This window comes from Ptychodera flava, chromosome 8 (assembly GCF_041260155.1).
Source record: "Ptychodera flava strain L36383 chromosome 8, AS_Pfla_20210202, whole genome shotgun sequence".
NCBI classification, from domain to species: domain Eukaryota; kingdom Metazoa; phylum Hemichordata; class Enteropneusta; family Ptychoderidae; genus Ptychodera; species Ptychodera flava.
The window spans coordinates 26,110,728-26,133,963 of NC_091935.1; the positions used below are offsets into that span (position 1 = coordinate 26,110,728).

The 23,236-nt window shown below is 38.9% G+C and overlaps 1 protein-coding gene across 1 annotated transcript in view; it reads right to left on the minus strand.

Moving 5' to 3' along the window:
- Nucleotides 1-6,191: 6,191 nt before the first annotated feature.
- Nucleotides 6,192-23,236, minus strand: part of LOC139138897 (fizzy-related protein homolog) — a 32,184-nt gene continuing 15,139 nt past the window's right edge. Inside the window, exon 12 of the mRNA XM_070707489.1 lies at nucleotides 6,192-6,405. Within this exon, the coding sequence (XP_070563590.1) occupies nucleotides 6,364-6,405 (42 nt within the window). The 3' untranslated portion in view covers nucleotides 6,192-6,363. The remainder of the gene's footprint in view (nucleotides 6,406-23,236) is intronic.

Consider the following 23,236-nt stretch of genomic DNA (forward strand, 5'->3'; position numbering starts at 1 on the left):
TGTTCAATGGCATTACACGATCGGTTGAAATAATAAAGTTCTGATCAGATGATCGTGTCGCGTTCGTATCCAGGGGCAACACGATACGGTAGGTGCTGATTTGTTCTGGGACATAGTACCGCACCTGTTTCCAATGCCACGTCAACGCATTGCTCCATCGCACGGGCAGTTAAAGGGATTCTGTCACCTGTTTCAATTTTGCCACAGTTACCATGGAAAGAGAAAATTTAACCAATCACAGATTTTAACGGGCGGGAACTTTTAAGAACAGCGCCCCCACATGGGCATTTTGAATACCAAGGAACGCCCCTTTGACCATATATGGGCATATTTAGATTACAGGTGACAATATACCTTTAAAGGGATACAGACGTCGGAACTGCGCACATAGGTCGTATGGGCGCCAAACGACCGATGGCAACACTGCATCCAAGGTATGATGGTTATTGATGAAAATTAAAACATGTCTGTCATAGTCTACACCGTATAATTTAAATGTTGCAGCCATGATGATGAGGTGCATCTAAATATCGTGCACGAAATACATTTTTGTAAACACGAAACTCGCACAGGCGCAGTTCCCACGACTGTTTCCCTTTAAAGGAACGACATAATTGACGGCAATGTGGTCGGGAGGAATTGGAAGGAGGTGTGTTTTTATGTGTGAGGGTATTTTTCGTGACCGATATTACAATGTCTTCCGTATTTTCACTGCAAGCATAGAAGACAAAGTCATATATTCATATATAAAGAGATATGCAATCTCTGAAGTCCTGGTTGTTCAGAAGTGAATGTGATGGGCCTCTTTCAGTCTTCTGTCCGTAGAAGACGTAGTCATTGTCATAGGCGTTACCATCGGCCTAAATTGAATACATCTACCTCCAATTGCCATGACAAATTTCATGAAATGCTTCTTTTATTACAGAAGCCTTTAGGTCTCCATCACATTCGTACTTCATTATTTGCTCTTTCCATCAAGGACTTGAGAAGGTTGCATGCCTATGCATTGGGATTGTCTTTGACAGATCCGAACAAACAACCATACAGACTGGTCAGTATTATTGCTGATATTGCACTATACAGACTATACAAGCCTGTTCGTGCTGAACCTATGACTGATGATCATCGTCATTTCATACATCTTCCATTTACTAACAAAGGGATTGATGCCATTAATATCAGCAATATAATTCACAACAAAAAGGTTACATCAACTATACCTGTATACTTTAAGAACCAGTCTGTACCTATTCTGTCATATCGGTACACCAAGACAATCTCCAATAAAATATTCAATTACAATAAGGCATTGCGGCACTTAAATATTGATGAATTCCTTCAAACACCAGCATCCTGTGACTGCTCTACATCTCCCTTCAAATATACTCCAGTTGGCCATGTCATCACTGGTGATCTGAACTTGGTTTAACATCAATACCTTCGTAAGATATTATCTTGTGGACCCAAGTTCAGAGAACCTCGCAGGATCAACTGGAACCATAATTTTAAGATCATTATGGACTCTGTTGAAGAATATGCCAGGAAATGGGTTAAAAGGGAGGATGATGAGCTAGACACACTGTCAGAATGGGTCAATTCTGTGAGGAAAATAGTTCGTGGCCGTATTGGTCGACTAAAATCACATGTTTGCAATAGACCCTATTCTGTATTTAAAGATCCTGATGCTGTTTAGTGTTTGAATGATATCCATGACAAATATGTTGTCGTCTCTGCTGATAAAGCTGCCAATAACATTGTATTTGTCTGTAAGAAGTATTATTTTGAATGTCTTATAGACGAACTTGGTGTAACTAAGACCTCCACTAACTCCACTTACAGACAATCAATGTTCAACAAATCTGAAATTTTGGCAAATCATAAGTCATTCATGGATAATTTTAATATTACAAAAAAGGATGACCATAATAAGTTGCCTAGCTTATATACTGGATACCAAAGCTCCACAAAACACCTTACAAAGCTAGGTTTATCGCAGGATCTTCAAAAGTTCAACGACAGAGTTATCGAAGATACTGACTTCTGTTCTTTGTACTGTTAAACGGGGACTTCAAGCATACTGTGATATTGTCTTTTCTCGGAGTGGTATAAATCAAATGTCGATATTAAAAAACTCGAAGGAACTCTTGGAAAACTTGAAATCAAGATCTGTTTCAAAAATAACATCTATTAAAACTTTCGATTTTTCCACATTGTATACCACAATACCACATGATAAATTGAAAGAACGCTTGAAAAACATCATCAACCAAGCATTTTTCTACAAAAACGGTTCACGCCGTTACAAATATGTAGTATTAGGGTATAATTCTACATATTTTGTTAAAAATATTACTAACGCTAAAGTGTTTTACACCGAGAAAGACATTATCAGTATGCTTGATTTCCTCATTGACAACATATTTGTTGAATTTGGAGGACACATTTTCCAACAGTGTATAGGAATTCCTATGGGTACTAACTGTGCTCCCTTACTTGCCGACTTATTTCTGTTCTCATACGAGGCAGAATTTAATATCCAGAACCTTATCAAGCAGAAAAAGGTCTCTGTAGCTCTAACTTTCAACCTTACATTTAGATACATAGACGATGTTATTTCATCGATTAACTCTGAATTCAGTAAATATCTCGCTATGATTTATCCTCCAGAATTGGAGATTAAAGAAACTACAGAAACGGCCTCTTCTGCTTCATATCTGGACATTTTACTTGAATTTGACTCTAATGGTCACCTTTCTACTAGGCTATATGACAAGAGAGATGATTTCAACTTTAGTATAATCAATTTTCCACACTCATCAGTAATATTCCACTCTCACCTGCTTATGGGTATACATTTCCCAGCTTATTCGATATGCAAGAGCATGCAGTTCATATGCTGATTTTGTAGAGAGACATGGCCATCTCTCTTACAAACTGTTAAATCAAGGTTACACCAGAGCAAGACTTGTCTCTACATTCAAACGCTTTTTTGGCAGGTATCGCAAGCTGGTAGATAAATACAATATCTCTCTTCGACAAATGATCACTGATGGCATCGGTGACATGGGGCCTTAGTTAGTGACCACCACCTATCTGACTTACAGATTGATATATAGCGGGTGCCACATGTGGGGCAGGATGCGCTTACTATTTTCGAAACACCTGACATCACTTCTTGGTCTTTTGGCCAGAGGTCCATATATCTTTCTTTCATGAATTTGACTTTGTTTGTGTACCGTCTATTTACTGTCTGTTCTGTGCTGTTTTGTGTCTATGTTTACAACTATTGTCTTACAAATTCTGACCTAGTGTTATTGGATTATGGATTGGTATGATTGCGATTATTTCACTAACCTGTGTGAGGAAGAAGAGTTTCGGTGATAACCATTGCTCATACAACTATTGACTCAATGATTCTACTGTGTTCATAATTTTCGTTTTTTTTGGGGGGATGTGGTTTGTTTGTTTGCTGTTTGTATTCTTGGAAATGATAACTGTCTTGATTAGGCGATGAAATAGTCAACACGATTGGAACTAATTTGGGATAATTGGATTTTCATATTTTTCAAATTTCTCAAGAGTGTTTGGTGCCCTATAGCTGAATCTTGCAATATTGCAAAGTATTCATAAAAACAAGTGTGTAATGTAAAAAGAAAAGCCGGTAAGATTACATTTGTAGATTACATCGGCATTACTTCACCATCCAATTATCCCAAATTAGTTCCAATCGTGTTAGTCGTACTTTACACTGAACAGTGATGACACTGATGATCTTGTCAAGTAGAAGTTTAGCTAAATGATGCAGTGGTACTTTTACAATAATTCAATTGCTAGCCAAAAGAGAAAATGCCTATCCTGGACTATGTACTTTGTGCTTCCAAACAAGTGACATGAACGCGAGTAGAGAAAATCCGACAAATGAGAAATGGAGATCACCAATCGTAGACCCATCTTGCGACCAGTGAAACATCCTCAAAACAGTGTAACCCATGATTTGTTATGTTAGTTTAACTTTATGGAAGGGGTGTCTATCACCAAAACTTTATCTAAAAAGTGACGGTGGTTGACTCGAAACTTTTGCTACTTTTCAACTTAGCAATTCCATACAACCGTTTAACAAATGATTGCATTTATTTCTATTCCAATGTAATGAATTTAAGAGGAGGTTGCTGAGTACAGCATGCACTGATGGTTATAGATGGGAGAATGAATCAGAAAGAATCATTAACTGCATGGAGCGCGAAAGGGGGGGGGGGTTCCGATGATTTCTCGTTGTTTGTTTGTTTGCGAAGGATGACATATGAAGATATCCGTTTGTTTTAAATAAGGCAAGGAATAAAACATGAATTGTAAGATGAATTAAGAACAGCACGCACACCGTGTCAGAACCGTCACACTGCTCGGACAAGTGTAAGCAAGTATTGGGCCTACAGGTGTAAGCTGGGCTAACTTCTGGGCCCGGCTTCTGGGTCACGTACAGAAATTTCAATTCACGAAAACAAGGCGTAATTCACTACCGACGACAAGCAAATTGGCATAGAGTGCACTGTCATTAAATACACTCTGGCCATGAGTCCTAATTTACCTATCAATCTCCCAATCGCGATTTTCGACCAGTCTTGCAATGTTTCGAACCAATTTTCACGAGTGGTACGTTTTAGTGGCATACACGCAGTAGGAAAGCATTTTCAAATAAACCAATCACGTAATCTCTCACTAGAATTTAAGGGGAAAATGCACACTCCCTTGTGCGTGATTATATTCACATCCAACACTCGAAAAATTGTATTCACTGATGTCTTCCAATAGCAGTGTAGTCTTTCTTAATTTGGCATATGATTGTTTACAAATACGATAAATTGAGACTGTAACGAATGTCTGTTAGTATTTAATGCTCTCTTTCACTTTTAAATGTTTTGTATTTCGTTTTTGCCTTTAACTCTTGGAGAAAGAAAAAATTTCACCCTCTTAGTTTTTCGAAAATCCAAAATTTCATTGCCCCCCCCCCCTCCCGTAGAGTTAACACAGGAATGGCGCCTAATATCGCAGAATGTTTGGTAATTTGTTTCGCTAGTTCCAAACTTTGCAAGTGACCCTGATTTTTATTGATTTTGCAAGACAATAGTTGAAAGTTTAGTTCGAAAATTTTGAGCAAAAGTCTTTTACTTTAAAAACGCATGCTACCTTAAACGATAATGTGCATCTGGAGTTTCAGTTTTTAGCCTAATAGTGTTATCTGTTGTTAGAATATTGCGTTCGATGCTGCAAGGCAGGGTTCTAGCCAAAGGGTGTTGAAGGCTATCACCACGTCCAAATCACCAAGCAACGAAGTTCAATTTTGTTGCTATGGGAATTGACGCTATGGTGACAAATGGTTACGGAACGATATACCCTATGATACCAGAGCCCTGTTGTTGGTGTCAACTGCAACAGTAAGGATAACTTGTTTCTCTTGGCAAGTGAGAGAGTACCAAAAATGAACCAAAACTCAAGAAAAATAGGTCTTAAGTATGCTTTACCATAGCAACCAACGCATATAATCCAACTACACCGTGACCCACGCATGTAATCTATCTACAGTATGGTAAAGTACACAGCATGCAAACCTCATATACCAGAGGTGAACCATTCACTGACATTTCAAGCTTGATTGGCAACCTGGTAAAATCCATTCACTGTTACATGTAGTCCCATTGACTGTTCTAAACATGTGGATGTAACACTTTGATGGATGAGAGCTTTTGTTAATATTTCATTTACAAAACCACAACTCGTAATGATGTGGATCTTTTTTATTGTACACTGAGATGAAAACACAAAGGGAATGGCTAAATAAAACTACATCTTTACAATCTTGTTGGCTGTAACTGTTCAATGATTGGTAAAAATGATCAAGCATTTACAGTAGGTGGAGTAACCAGCAAAACAAAGGCGAAAAAACGTATCAACTTTTGAATACTGAGTGAGTAAGAAAAACAAAACAACTTACTGATTACATCAATGTGTAATGGCAGTTGAAAGGGCCATGATGACAAAATAGTGTGTTTGGAATATTGCATACAAAATATGACCATCACAGTGTTGGATTCTCAGCTTATGAAATATTGAAATTATATTCTCTTCAAATATGATAAATTGTCTCTGTGTCTTACAATGCTTCAGTTGTATGATCTTTTATGCAGCATTTTTAATCATTTCTCCAGAAAAAAAAACATCAAAGCTGCTCTGGGAAACTTGGCAGAGTTGGGTTTCTTCAATCCTTGATTTGTATGCATTTGTTTCATATTTTAGTGATAATAAATATTTCATGATTAGAGCGTTTCTTATGATGAGTCTTCTTTTTCTTCTTTGAAGGTCTTCTCTCTAGCGTATATGGTTGAATAGATTTAACACTGACTTGGATTCCTACGGGTGAAAAGTGAGAAAATTGGATATGATATACAATGTGTAGTATTGTACAACAAATCTGAGCGAGTCAAATATTTCAAATTTCAAATAAAACATCCAACTGTTTGTTGTTATAAGCTCGGTGTATGCAAGTAGAAATTCTGTTTGAGTAAAGACAGAGCTAACATTGGCCAGAGTGATTTAATAAAGTGTTTTAACCCTTAAATTGAGTGCTGTAATTTTTCCCACCAAAACGTTAGAGCAACATTTTACCAATTTTTATGAATTTTTTTGTAATATTGTTGATAATTTTGGATCAAATGGACACCACATTTTATCAACTACAGTTTCTTATCAAAATTTTGGCATAATTTGAGAAAAAATTGACTGGGGTATATTTTATAAAGTCGACAAAAATTGACTTTTGTGCTCAAAGGGTTAACCAAATTGTGATAACAAAATGTACTACATGGTTCTACAACAAGTGATGTTCTAAATGACAGCAATGATTTCTGTGCACCCCATGTTGTTATCTCCATCATACCCTCGGCATAACAATGAAATATGCTGCTAAATTAGCCCAAGCACTATTGATTTTGCATTTCCATTACACAACGTTTCTGCTTACATAAGTTTGGCTTTTATCAACGGTTGGATAGCTGCACGCATATCAAAATTAATCATATCACGATTGTCAGTAGGGATATTGCTTGTCAAACTGCACGTACAAGTGAACAACTCTGAAAACTGTTACACTGCTTGACCATGACAGCTGAACAATTACTGCACGAGAATTTAAACGTGTCTGTTGAACTGATGTTGTAATATGTCACCTCTGTTCATAACATGCATCAACATTTCACACAATGTCAAACTGCTGAAATCTAGAGACATACAATGGCGATTGAAGTACCATAAAGCGCAACTCTAAGGACTTAAAAGTTTGGGGAGGATGGGAATGGATTCATGATTTATTATCTCTAGAAACCCTTTAAGCGCCAAACTTAATTTCAGTTGCCCTCATAAAATATGCTTAAAAATTGTTTTCAGATTTTTGCCAAACTGTTGATGAAAAATTGTAGCCTACTTATTTATGATGTCCATTTAGTCCAAAATTATCAAAAAAATTACAGACAGCTTGCCATACTTTAGTCTAAGTATATGCCATACTTTAGTCTAAACAGTGATGGCACTGGTGATCTTGTCAAGTCGAAGATTAGTTAGATGATGCGGTGGTATTTTTAGAATAATTCAATTGCCAGCCAAAAAAGAAAATGCCTATCCTGACTTTTTTTCTTACTTACTATGTAATTTCTGCTTCCGAACAAGTGACATGAATGCAAGCAGAGAAAATTCGACAAAGAGAAACGGAGATCACCAATCGTAGAAGCAAAAACTAAAAGGAAGGACATAGAAGGAAAGCGAAGGACAAGTGAAGGACGAAAAGAAAACCCAATTAGGTGTACAAACATACTATTTTCTGTACGTAATTAGAAAAAGGACAACGTTTTCAGTGCAGGACTCAATTACGCTGATGCTAGACAGTATTATCATAAGGCTGACGGATAGTATAATGTTCTGCAGAATATCAAAGTGTTTCACCTCAGCATTGGGCGAAGGATGGCATTTTCATATCAGAATAGGGCGAAGGACGGCATTTTCACCTCAGAACTTGGTGAAGGACGGCATTGTCACCTCAAAACTTGGCGAAGGACGGCAATTTCACCTCAGATTTGGGCGAAGGAAAGCATTTTCACATCAGAATTGGGCGAAGGACGGCATTTTCACCTCTGAATAGGGTGAAGGACGGCATTTTCACCTCAGAACTGGGCGAAGGACGGCATTTTCACCTCAGAACTGGGGGAAGGACGGTATTTTCACCTGAGAATAGGGCGAAGAACGGCATTTTCACCTCAGAACTGGGCGAAGTATGGCATTTTCACCTCAGAACTGGGCGAAGGACGGCATTTTCACCTCAGAACTGGGCGAAGGACGGTATTTTCACCTGAGAATAGGGTGAAGGACGGCATTTTCACCTCAGAATTGGGCGAAGGACGGTATTTTCACCTGAGAATAGGGCGAAGGATGGCATTTTCACCTCAGAATTGGCAAAGGACGGCATTTTCACCTCGGAATTGGGCGAAAGACGGTATTGCCACCTCAAAACTGGGCGAAGGACGGCATTTTCACCTCAGAACTGGGCGAAGGCTGGCATTTTCACCTCAGAACTGGGCGAAGGACGGTATTTTCACCTGAGAATAGGGCGAAGGACGGCATTTTCACCTCAGAATAGGGCGAAGGACGGTATTTTCACCTCAGAACTGGGCGAAGGACGGCATTTTCACCTCACAACTGGGCGAAGGACGGTATTTTCACCTGAGAATACGGTGAAGGACGGCATTTTCACCTCAGAATTGGGCGAAGGACGGTATTTTTCTCCTCAGAATTGGGCGAAGGACGGTATTTTCACCTCAGAATTGGCAAAGGACGGCAATTTCACCTCAGAATTTGGCGAAGGACGGCATTTTCACCTCAGAATGGGCGAAGGACGGCATTTTCACCTCAGAACAGGGCGAAGGACGGCATTTTCACCTCAGAACTGGGCGAAGGACTGGAAGGACGGCATTTTTACCTCAGAACTGGGCGAAGGACGGTATTTTCACCTGAGAATAGGGCGAAGGGCGGCATTTTCACCTCAGAACTGGGCGAAGGACGGTATTTTCACCTTACAATAGGGCGAAGGACGGCATTTTCACCTCAGAATAGGGCGAAGGACGGTATTTTCACCTCAGAACTGGGCGAAGGACGGCATTTTCACCTCACAACTGGGCGAAGGACGTATTTTCACCTGAGAATACGGTGAAGGACGGCATTTCACCTTAGAATTGGGCGAAGGACGGTATTTTTCTCTCAGAATGGGCGAGGACGGTATTTTCACCTCAGAATTGGCAAAGGACGGCAATTTCACCTCAGAATTTGGCGAAGGACGGCATTTTCACCTCAGAATAGGCGAAGGACGGCATTTTCAACTAGAACAGGGCGAAGGACGGCATTTTCACCTCAGAACTGGCGAAGGACGTCATTTTCACCTCAGAATGGCGAAGGACGGCATTTTCACCCCATAACTGGGCGAAGGCTGGATTTTTTACCTCAGAACTGGGCGAAGGACGGTTTTTTCACCTCAGAAACTGGTGAAGGACGGCATTGTCACCTCATAACTGGGCGAAGGACGGTATTTTCACCTCACAATCGGCGAAGGACGGCATTTTCACCTCAGAATAGGGCGAAGGACGGTATTTCACCTCAGAACTAGGGCGAAGGACGGCATTTTCACCTCAGAATTGGGCGAAGGACGGTATTTTTCTCCTCAGAATTGGGCGAAGGACGGCATTTTCACCTCAGAATTGGCGAAGGACGGTATTTTTCTCCTCAGAATTGGGCGAAGGACGGTATTTTCACCTCAGAATAGGGCGAAGGACGGCATTTTCACCTCAGAACAGGGCGAAGGACGGCATTTTCACCTCAGAACTGGGCGAAGGACTGGAAGGACGGCATTTTTACCTCAGAACTGGGCGAAGGACGGTATTTTCACCTGAGAATAGGGCGAAGGGCGGCATTTTCACCTCAGAACTGGGCGAAGGACGGTATTTTCACCTTACAATAGGGCAAAGGACGGCAATTTCACCTCAGAATAGGGCGAAGGACGGTATTTTCACCTCAGAACTGGGCGAAGGACGGCATTTTCACCTCACAACTGGGCGAAGGACGGTATTTTCACCTGAGAATACGGTGAAGGACGGCATTTTCACCTTAGAATTGGGCGAAGGACGGTATTTTTCTCCTCAGAATTGGGCGAAGGACGGTATTTTCACCTCAGAATTGGCAAAGGACGGCAATTTCACCTCAGAATTTGGCGAAGGACGGCATTTTCACCTCAGAATAGGGCGAAGGACGGCATTTTCACCTCAGAACAGGGCGAAGGACGGCATTTTCACCTCAGAACTGGCGAAGGACGTCATTTTCACCTCAGAACTGGGCGAAGGACGGCATTTTCACCCCATAACTGGGCGAAGGCTGGCATTTTTACCTCAGAACTGGGCGAAGGACGGTATTTTCACCTGAGAATAGGGCGAAGGACGGCATTTTCACCTCATAACTGGGCGAAGGACGGTATTTTCACCTTACAATAGGGCGAAGGACGGCATTTTCACCTCAGAATAGGGCGAAGGACGGTATTTTCACCTCAGAACTGGGCGAAGGACGGCATTTTCACCTCACGACTGGGCGAAGGACGGTATTTTCACCTGAGAATACGGTGAAGGACGGCATTTTCACCTTACAATAGGGCGAAGGACGGCATTTTCACCTCAGAATAGGGCGAAGGACGGCATTTTCACCTCAGAACAGGGCGAAGGACGGCATTTTCACCTCAGAACTGGGCGAAGGACTGGAAGGACGGCATTTTTACCTCAGAACTGGGCGAAGGACGGTATTTTCACCTGAGAATAGGGCGAAGGACGGCATTTTCACCTCATAACTGGGCGAAGGACGGTATTTTCACCTTACAATAGGGCGAAGGACGGCATTTTCACCTCAGAATAGGGCGAAGGACGGTATTTTCACCTCAGAACTGGGCGAAGGACGGCATTTTCACCTCACAACTGGGCGAAGGACGGTATTTTCACCTGAGAATACGGTGAAGGACGGCATTTTCACCTCAGAATTGGGCGAAGGACGGTATTTTTCTCCTCAGAATTGGGCGAAGGACGGTATTTTCACCTCAGAATTGGCAAAGGACGGCAATTTCACCTCAGAATTTGGCGAAGGACGGCATTTTCACCTCAGAATAGGGCGAAGGACGGCATTTTCACCTCAGAACAGGGCGAAGGACGGCATTTTCACCTCAGAACTGGCGAAGGACGGCATTTTCACCTCAGAACTGGGCGAAGGACGGCATTTTCACCTCAGAATTGGGCGAAGGACGGCATTTTCACCTCAGAATTGGGCGAAGGACGGCATTTTCACCTCAGAACAGGGCGAAGGACGGCATTTTCACCTCAGAACTGGCGAAGGACGTCATTTTCACCTCAGAACTGGGCGAAGGACGGCATTTTCACCTCAGAACTGGGCGAAGTACGGTATTTTCATCTCTGGATAGGGTGAAGGACGGCATTCTCACCTCAGAATAGGGCGAATGACAAAATTTTAGCCTGAAAAATGGGCGAAGGACAGTATTTTCACCTCGAATCAGGTGAAGAACAACATTTTCCTAACAGGGGCAGATTGACTCTTTGGGCGACATTTTTACTACAGAATTGGGTAATAGGTGAAGTACGGTATTATCACTGCGGATTATTTGGGACACCTTAGGTTTACGGAAAGTTCATTTAAGATATTTGAAATAGGTTGCTTAAAAGTGTGAGAAATATGCAGAGTGAAAGTCCATGAAAAAGTTTGAGAAATGCCGTTCATAGAAAATGCTTGATGCTTGATATAGTGCAAAAAATGTTGTGCCAACTTTAAAACCACGAAATGTAAAAAAAGTGAAGAAAGTACAATTATTCTGACCACCCCTCCAAAGATCTAACGAAGCTTCCCTGTGGCCACCATTATTATACTTGCTTTAGACGAAGGACAGAATTGTGACCAAAGGTATTACATTTCACATACATTGTCTTTGCAGGGTCATTTCCTTCAATGATGTAATTTTCTGATGCATGTAATGTCTTCGCTAGGTAGCTCTAGTGATGAAATAGTAGAGCGTGTGTGGTGTCGACTAATTTTAAAATCAGACCTTTCGCCGAAAGCTGTGACATGCATTTCACTTCAGGATAAAAGTTGCTGAACTTCTGAATATGGTATGGATGTTGTGAGCAAAAGCTTAAAATTCATACAGATCAAAAAACTGTAGGAAACAAAAAATAAATTATATCCCCATTCTCACAACCCCTCGCCAAAGTACGTTCCACTGGTCAATTCCTTACTACAGCAAGCCAGTCTGTGGCGTTGTATTGTCACAATTTATTTTCCCATGCGTTGAAGGAGAATTTCCAAGCTTTGGTGTGCCGACCCGAAATCGTACGAAAGGTGATTGGTCGATAAGGGAATCGACCGTCAAAAACCGAAGAATCGCTGATTAGATTTTTTTTTGTATGGCATTTATTTTAAGACGCAATATATATATATATATATATATATATATATATATATATATATATCTCGAATTGTACAGATGTCCTCGTGGGAAATTGCAGTGCTCGATGCTAAGCAGAGCGTTATAGATATATATATATACACCAGCCTGGACAAAGCCGACGAAGGCTTCAGATCACAGGAATGCCGCTTAATTATACGATTGTTTATAGCAGGAGCAACTTCACGATAATGATTTCGCAAATCTTGAAACTCTTGCGTCAACTACCTTCTCATATACCGCCGTTCGTTTTAGACATTTCCGATCCAACTAAGTGCAATCGATGAAAAAATCTAACAGTTGTAAAGGTGAGGGCAATCAGTATGTAGTAACGAAAGAATTTGAAGTTTCGAAATACAAATACTTAGATCTGACACTTATTTTCGGTATCAAAAAAGAACAATGCAATGTTTTGCAAATTCAGTGTCTGGCTGGCAGGATGTAAGATATTGGTCGGGTAAAACTCAATATGAAACTCGCATATTGAAATAACGACTGCATGCCAAATTTAGATTCTGTGCCTTATGTCAAAATACGTTCAACTAAAGCCACTACCGCCCGACGTACAGTATTGTAATGGAATTATGATAAACACCACTGGAGGCTGATTCACACAAAAATTTTCTCATTCAAAACTTGAGAAAGTTCGGCCGCGTAATGTACCATATGCATAAAGAGTGTAATGTCAAAAATGTTCATAAATCCTCAGCAATTTATATAATGTGCCCGAAAACATCGTTTCTATAACCTTAAATCCATATCGAGATGCAATTTTAACACATTTCTTCCATTTCGTCCTTGAAAATATGGCCAAAAATGCCACAACCTACAGCTCTGCGAGTTTCCCCTATATTTCAAATGTCGTGATTGCCAGTAGCAATTTCGTCGGACGCCTTGCAATATTCAAGAGAAACGAAACCTGTAGGCCCTGCGGTTGCTGAGCTTTTTAGCTCCATGCTGAGATACACTGAGGTAAGTCAAAGGTCATCCAAGGTCATCAACAAATACGCACAAAAAATGTCCGACAATAAACGACATTCATTAAAACCAAACCTCTAGCCCTATTTGTTGACCTATAACTACATTTTCCACACGCTATGCGGATATATGCATAGGGAATCATCAAAAAACCAAACAATATAATAACTTTAAAATCACGTTCCCAATAGTGGAAGGGTACGAGCTCTCAAGTTGATGCTGAGTAGAGTGCTGTTCATGTATGTTGCTATCATGTAACGGGGCAGTGTATTCAATCTGGTGTTTATATTAAAGTGCCAGTTATGCTAACTTTTGATGATTTTTTTTATTTTGTAAGTCAATTGCAATTTATTGTACTCCCAAAATAATGTTGAAACGCCCACTATTTAGCTTGTCAATATAACGTCTATATGTATAAGGTACACTGTTATTGTTTACATTTGAATTCTGGTCCGGACCAGAATTCACTTATCAACAATAACAATCCAGTTTACACTTGCACTAGCCGAGTTGACAAGATGAATACACTATATCAACATGCACCAGGGAGTAGAACAAGAAATTACGGTTTGCATTAAAAACAAAAATAGTGAAAAAATCATTAAAAGTTTGGACAACTCTTGACCGCGTTGTTCGCCGCTCAATATTGCACTGAACGTACTGTTCTCATACTTTCTGTATTGAGGCTGCGTTCACAAATAACGTTTGGGGGTTTGAGGAATCGCGATTGAAATCTTTTTTTTTCAGATCCCAACTCTTTATTATCTGGGCTTATAACCACTGAAATATTTCACAACTTTATTATCTTGGCTTGTAACCACTGAAATATTGGCAGACTTCTACACAGGGTCCTCGAGCTCCGGTGATGATGGTGATCAAACATTTAAAAATGAAGGAAAATGTATTTGGACTCAGTAAAGTTGTTGTTGTTGTTGTTGTTATTGTTGTTGTTTTGTAGTTGATAGTATTTCAGAAAAGGACAAATTATGCGCTGCAAAATTCAATACAGCCTCACTGTACACATGGAGGTAAGCTGCCTCCATGCTATACACATGCGCTGCAAAATTCAATACAGCGATATTGATGATGATGATGATTAAATATTTAAAAATGGAGAAAATAAAATATATTGGACTCTGTAAATTTGTTGCTGTTGATGTTTTTATTATTGTTGTTGTTGTTGTTGATAGTATTTGCAGAAAAGAACAAAGTATGCGCTGCGAAATTCGATACAGCCTTACTATACTATGCGCTGCAAAATTCATTACAGCCTGTGCGTTGCCGCCCAACTATACTATGGCCTATGCGTTGCAAATTCAATACAGCCTAACTATACATGTGCGTTGCCGCCTAACTATACTATGCGTTGCAAATTCAATACAGCCTAACTATACATGTGCGTTGGCGCCTAACTATACTATGCGTTGCAAATTCAATACAGCCTAACATTACCCAAGGGTTGTCACTTCATTGCCACACACTTTTTTTTCAATCGCCAAAATGCACCTAGCAAGCATCGAAATCGGTAAAATTCGACGTAGGGTCAAAGCACATTGGTCCTTCTCAATCATACTCAAACATTTTTACCTCTTACCGATGAAAAGTCGAGAAATCAGCAGGTTTTTCGGCGCATCTGGTCGTCTCTTACATTCCAGATTTAAAAGACCGCGCGGTACATTAAGTCACATGGGCGCATTTCAAATCGAACCAATAGCAGAGCTGGATGGGCCCAGCGTGAAAACCTGGCAGTAACGTAAGTTTCTTACGTCTTTTGAAGACTATGGGTGACACTGTCTGCGTATGAAATTCTGGTAACTTTAACAGTTGCAGTTCACCCATAGCAAGAGAAAGTTCTTTCCAAGACGTGAGAAACTTACGTTACTGCCGGGTTTTCACGTCGGGCCCATTCATTCAGTACGGGCTCAGCTATTGGTTCGATTTGAAATGCGCCCACTTGACTTAATGTACCGCGCGGTCTTTTAAATCTGGAATGTGAGAGACGACAAGATGCGTTGAAAAACCTGCTGATTTCTCGACTTTTCATCGGTAAGAGGTAAAAATGTTTGAGTATGATTGAGAAGGACCAATGTGCTTTGACCCTACGTCGAATTTTACCGATTTCGATGCTTGCTAGGTGCATTTTTGGCGATTGAAAAAAAAGTGTGTGGCAATGAAGTGACAACCCTTGGGTAATGTTAGGCTGTATTGAATTTGCAACGCATAGTATAGTTAGGCGGCAACGCACATGTATAGTTAGGCTGTATTGAATTTGCAACGCATAGTATAGTTAGGCGGCAACGCACATGTATAGTTAGGCTGTATTGAATTTTGCAGCGCATAGTATAGTAAGGCTGTATTGAATTTCGCAGCGCATACTTTGTTCTTTTCTGCAAATACTATCAACACAACAACAACAATAATAAAACAACAACAACAACAACAAATTTACAGAGTCCAATAAATTTTTATTTTTCTCCCTTTTTAAATATTTAATCATCATCATCATCATCAATATCGCTGTATTGAATTTTGCAGCGCTTGTGTATAGCATGGAGGTAGCTTACCTCCATGTGTACAGTGAGGCTGTATTGAATTTTGCAGCGCATAATTTGTCATTTTCTGCAAATACTATCAACTACAACATCAATAACAACAACAACAACAACAACTTTACTGAGTCCAAATATATTTTTTTTTCTTCATTTTTAAATGTTTAATCACCATCATCATCGGAGCTCGAGGACCCTGTTGGCAGACTTCTAACCAGGATTCAAACGTTCCCGGTGTCAAAGCAGCAAGTTTGGTCCATTTTTCTATTATTCTGTAGTGAAAAATCTGCCCTTCGCCCTATTCTTGGGTGAAACTACTGAAACTGCTGTCTTTCGTCACATTCTGCACTCATAACGTTGTCCTTAGCTCTCTGTGTAGTGAAAATATTTTCCTTTGACCAATTTTTAGTACACTGTCTATCACCCTACCCTTAAAAGATCGCGCTGTTCGCCGCTCAATTTTGCACTGAACACTGTTCTCGTACTTAAGGCTGCGTTCACAAATAACGTTGGGGGGCTGAAGGAATCGCGACTGAAATCATATTTTGTTTCAGATTGCACCACAGTACCCTAAAAAATTTTCAAGTCTCCCCGTGTATATGATTAAATTTTTTCAAGTTCCCCCGATTATGATATAGCCGCATATTTATTAGGGATGCACGCAGAGCACAAATAAGCATGTATTGCGTTGTTCTACTCGTAGATGTTTGACACTACTCTTTATCAGCAGGGCCATATCCTAAGGCAAGTTCTTAAATTGATTCACTTTTAAACGCATCAGTGGACTATTTCGATTTATAAATCAAAGCCGACTTGAGTTACTCCAACTCTTGCCAAGTTAATGGCACCTACTGAAAACACTCAAAATGACGATCATGAGAGAGAATGCAAATTGTGAATTCCTGGCTACCTTTTGCCAAACAGTGACCTACCAAAAATATTTTTTTCAAAAGTACAAAACATGTAGATGTTACTTAGATGCTACTCATAAAGGTTTTACAAAATTGACAATACTGGAGGATCAAAATATTCCATCAAATAAACGTTTCAATCTCTGAAATTTTGAGTGTAATAATGGCAAATTTCAATGGTAAAATTAAAATAATTCCATTTAGTCACATATTTTTTTATTTTAATTACAGTCGTTTTTACTTTTATGTTATTTTACGATGAGAGTGTGAAAATGTAGAAAATCAAGGATGGTGACTTCATCTCTTTTATTGAATATTTGATCATTCTCATATGCCAGAATCCAAAGATCCCTGATAACTTTCAAGTCTTCTTTTCTTTCATGTGTTCCTCTCTAGACTGATCTTGTGTACAAGTATATTTCACTGTCATGAATGTCACATGACCCGAACTCTTTTTCAGCTACTTCATAGTCAGAGCTATCTCTGTCACTGCCAGTAGGCAGTAGCAGGGCAGTATCTCTATTATATATAGGGCTCAGCCCTTGGTGTCGCGCCAGGGGTTATTAAAGATTGGCAATGTTATTTGTATTGATTCATGATAAACTGTAATTGTTACTTCATAAACGTTTATATGACAACTATGCCCAGTTTCCCTCTGATGAAAGCAGTTCACGTACGTACACGACGTCAAACCCTGCAGCAGGGCAGGTATAGATTTTCTGTAGCGTGTAAAAATTTTGGACAAAAATTGGCAATTTTTACAATGATAACAGCCTATTGCGATAAACAAGGGACATATTATGCAATCATTATCATTGCAATGGTAACCGCACTGCCCACCTTCCACTTGCAAGCTGAAAACTATAGCGTTCCGTCTAAAAACTGGCAATTTTTGAATCTAATTATTGACACAGGGGGCGCTCTTCTATAATTCAATCCCAGCATTCTTTGCGTATGCCCCCGTTCATATGCACGACAGTTTTCTCCCTTTATCTATATTAACGATATTTTGTATCAGCGACAAGGTGCATAATAACATTTAATGGCTAATAAAAGAGGTATATTTTATAAAAGGCATGTTTATAATAGTAATTTGTTTCGTTTTTGTTTATTTACGAGTACTCAAAAAAACATGGCGGCGCCCATGAAAGAAGGGTACACTTCCGGTTACTCGCATAGTATATTATGAATAAGCGCATGCGTAGTCAGTAAGCCGCTGGCGCGACTATTAACTTTGACAATTTTTGATAATTTTAACAATATATTTGTTCAGCTTATACGACTATGTTCTTCTTTAACTCCCGGCAGAATGTTGAACTGTCCAGTATTCAGCTTGCCACTGCAGCCTTTGCATTTGTATCATTGACAAATGACTTTAAGTCTGGACTAAAATTCGATTACCACCCGATATTTATATATGCAGGCTTTTGTTTACAAAGTGAACATTGTACGTTTCAGCATGCTGTAGGGAGACAGCAAGAAACGGCATTTGAAATATTGCGTAGAAATATTGAAACAATTATCAACAGTTGCAGCTTTTTTTCCGAAAACTAATATATTTGTAGGTTTTTCGAGATAAAAGAAATTAAATGCAACAAAATGGTTCTAGATCTTGTTTAATTATTACTAACATTAGAACAATTGGATGACATTAAAACGCTATTCAATTTTCAGTGAATTACCCACTAAACCTTGGAATCGTAAGAGAGAACCAAAAAAATTTCAGGACCCCCTACAGACAGAGCAAAACTTTCAAAATCTCCCCTCAACTACTCCCAAAATTTTCGAATTCCCCTGAATTCCTCCAGCCCCTCCCACCGTTTTTTGTGAACGCAGCCTAAATATACCCTTGATATATTGGAAAAAGTTGACTCATAAAGATTCGCGCAGTAAGTATTTAAAATAATCCTCCTATCTACACAATAATAAAACTGCTGTCCTATAACAGTATTTTGCGCTGATAACAATGTCCTTCGCCCTATTCTGCAGTGAAAATACTGCATTCACCCCATCCTGTTGAGAAATGATCTTTCAACCTGCACTATAATGACTAGCATCCTTCACCATATTCTGCACTTATAACATTGTCCTTCGCCCTATTTTGCCATGAAAATATGTCCTTCCTCCAATGGTGTAGTGAAAATACTTGCCCTCAACTCATTTCTTATTATGAAACAACCCAGTCTATCACCGTACTCTTGGGGGTTGGCGGGGGGTTGTTGGTTACGCTCTCCTTCACGTAATTCCGTAAAGACAATACTATCCTAGCCCTTTTTCATCAAGAAAAACCGTCCTTCGTAGTCTTTCACATTCCTTCGCTGTCCTTCGTTTTAGTCACACCAATCGTAGACCCATCTTGTGACCAGCGAAACATCCTAAAAACAGTAACCCATTGAATTAATCTGATTTGTTGTTTAACTTTCTGCAAGGGATGTCTGTAGCCAAAACTTTATCCAAAAGGTGACGCCGGTTGATTCAAAACTTTTCAAAAGTATTTGAACTTGCTACCTTACAACTTAGCAATTCCATACAACCGTATAACAAATGATTGCGTTTATTTCTATTCAAATGTAATGAATTTAAGAGGAGGTTGCTGAGTACAGCATGCACTGATGGTTATAGATGGGAGAATGAATCAGAAAGAATCATTAACTGCATGGAATGCGAAAGGGGGGGGGGTCTCCGATGATTTCTCGTTGTTTGTTTGTTTGCGAAGGATGACATATGACGATGTAAGTTTCTTTCAAATAGAGCAAGGAATAAAACGTGAATTGTAAAATGAAATTCAGAACAGCACACACACCGTGTCAGAACCGTCACACTGCCTGGACAAGTATAAGCAAGTATTGGGCCTACAGGTGTAAGCTGGGCTAACTTCTGGGTCACGTACAGAAATTTCAATTCACGAAAACAATTCACTACCGACGACAAGCAAATTGGCATAGAGTGCAATGTCATTACTACCCTTTTCAGAATTAGAGCGCGAAGCCACTGCAGTGAACTGCAATAAAACTGCTCACACTAATTAGTTTCAGCTGTAGCCAGCTGGCAAAGTCGACAACATTGTATATCCCATGCAGACAGTTTGTCTGGGGAAGTTGAAATACAAAAGATTTGTACATGGACCAGTGCATGGTAATGTTACATTGTATCTTAATCTTGAACACAGGGTGCCAATCGTAAACTCTCATTTACAACTCGAGCCTCAGACAGAGCTAGTTTTGCCTTTGTACAAGCAGACTTTTTGTTCTCACATTCCTGGCCGCTGGGAGTGCGGGATCGACAGTGTGGGAAAAATCGATCCCACACTCTCAGAAACCGTCCCACACTCTGCAGTAAATATTACACGAGCTCTGATTGGATGATATACAGTCTGTTTGTTCCACGCGTAAAATGTTATCCAATGGCACGACGAGTAACACACGGACCAGAACTACAAAGTAAGCAGGTCAAAGTACAGTGGCAGACGATAGACTTGTCACGATTTTGGATAATGTTGTACGTGTCCAATGTGAATTTAAAGCATTTTGTGGTCATGTGAGAAAAAGAATCTCACACACCAAGGACCTGGGATCAGATTTCTCACACTCGTTGGGGATATTTTGTCTCACACTCGCCTGCAGCTCGTGTGAGACAAAATATCCCCAACTCGTGTGAGAAATCTGATCCCAGGTCCTTGGGGGTGTGAGATTCTATTAGTCTTTATCAAGTAGCCTTGTTCAACATCAAAGTGGCCACGGCTACAGCTGAAACTAATTAGTGTAAGGGACGGACCATTAGATCTTGGGAGGGGGGGTGGTCAAAAACAGAAAAAAAAAAAATTTTCAGAGCAGAAAGTTAGGAAAAAAAAAATCTTCAAACATAGTTTGCAAAATAAAAAAAAAAAAAAAATAAGAAGACAAAGGCGTAAAAAAAAAAAAATCTGCAAAAGTCTTTAAAATTATGAATTTTTTTTAGATTTTACCGACAGTAAGTAACTTTCTGTATTCTTAATACATCCTCCCGGCACATTTTTAATTTTAATTTATACATTTAGAGTGACTGTATCCCTTATACTGGAAGTTGTGATTATCTTATCTTTTCAGGACTTTTGTATTCTGATCACTTGAAAATTATGAAATTATAGAGCCTGTTTTCTACTTGTTTCCTGCGTACAAACCAAGCAGGTACACTAGGTAAAACATTGAAACTATGGTATGGTTGTTAAGACAGAAAGTTGTATTTGCCTTTTAAGAGCAAGGTAAACAGATGCAGGCCACATCAGTTTCATTTTTTTCACAGCATTTTATTACAATGATGAATGCAAGAATGGGTAAACAAGTAGAAACAGTCAATAATGATAAAACAACATATCAAGTCATTATGTATTATTTTGCTTTTAAAAAGGCATTTTCAATTCTTTTTTCTCAAAAAACAGCCTCAAATAACAACAGCAACACATGTTTTAACATTCAACAATACACTACGTAGAATGCCATCTATCCAACAAATCCCAACACAAAAACACAAAAGGGTTGAACTTTGAAAGTTTCTCGATAGCAAATACTGAATAAATCTGCATGGTTAATCGTTTTTGTGTAGCAAATTTCAAAGAAATTGGACAAGCCCTTTCAGAGAATACAGATTTTTTGACCATGAATGGCATAAATTGCCCAAAAAGACAAATATTGAAATTTCAACACATCTATACACATCAAATCAATTTGGACATGCTGCTACAGAGAAATAGATGTTTTGATCAAACAAGCGACCTAGCGGCCGATATAGCTCCGCTGTGTTTATGTAGAGAATAACTATTTTTGACACATGTTGATGAAGAAGGTGGAAATCTTTGATAGCTCAATGCAGTGGCCAGAAAAAAGTGGCTAAAAGCTGCAAAAAACACAACTGAAGATTTCATCATACTTTGAATATATCACATCAGATCATCCCCAAGAACATGTCAACCAAAGCTATCGGATGAGTAGTTTTTTGAGAATAAAATTTCTGACCAAAAATGGCAACAATTGCCCCAAAAATAAAAAATCGCAGATTTCATCATAATTTCAAAAGATCAAATTAAGTTCATCTATAGAAACCTGTATACCAAATTTCAAAGCTGTTAGACCAGTACTTTTTGAGAAACACATTTTTTGACCAAAAATGGAAAAAATTGCCCCAAAAATACAAAATTGCAGATTTCATCATAATTTCAATAAATAAAATTTAGTTCATCTACAGAAACCTGTATACCAAATTTTCAAAGCTGTCGGATGAGTAGTTTTGGAAATACACATTTTTTGACCAAAATGGCAAATATTGCCCAAAAAATATAAAATTACAGATTTAATCAGAAATTCAATATATATTACTTAGCTCATCTGCAGAAACCTTTACACCAATTTTCAAAGCTATCAGACCAGTACTTTTTGAGAAACACATTTTTTTGACCAAAAATTGCAAAAATCGCCCCAAAATTACAAAATTGCAATTTTCATCATAATTTCAATAAATATCATTAAGGTGATCTGTAGGAACCTGTATACCAAATTTCAAAGCTATCAGATGAGTAGTTTTTGAAATACACATTTTTGACCAAAAATGGCAAAAATTGCCCAAAAAATACAAAATTAGAGATCTCATCAGAAATTCAATATATATAACTTAGTTCATATGTAGAAACCTGTATACCAAATTTCAAAGCTATCAGATGAGTAGTTTTGGAAATACACATTTTTTGACCAAAAATGGCAAAATTTGCCCAAAAATACAAAATCACAGATCTCATCAGAAATTCAATATATATTACTTAGTTCATCAATACAAACCTGTACACCAAATTTCAAAACTATCAGTTGAGTACTTTATGAGAAATACATTTTTGACCAAAATGGCAAAAATTGCCTTAAAAATGCAAATTTGCATATTTCTGCACAATTTGAACAAATCTGAAATAAATCATCCCTAGGGACATATGTACCAATATCAAAGCTATCTGACTGTTAGTTTTGAAGAGAAAGATTTTTAAAGATTTTTTTACCAAAATGACAAAAATTGCCTTAAAAATACAAATATGCAAATTTCACCACAATTTGGACAAATCTGACTGAAGTCACCCTAAGTAAACTGCGTATCAAATTTCAAAGCAATCGGACAAGCGGTTTCAGAGAAGAAGATTTTTTTACCAAAAACACCAAAAAATGCCCCAAAAATACAAATATGCAAATTTCACCACGATT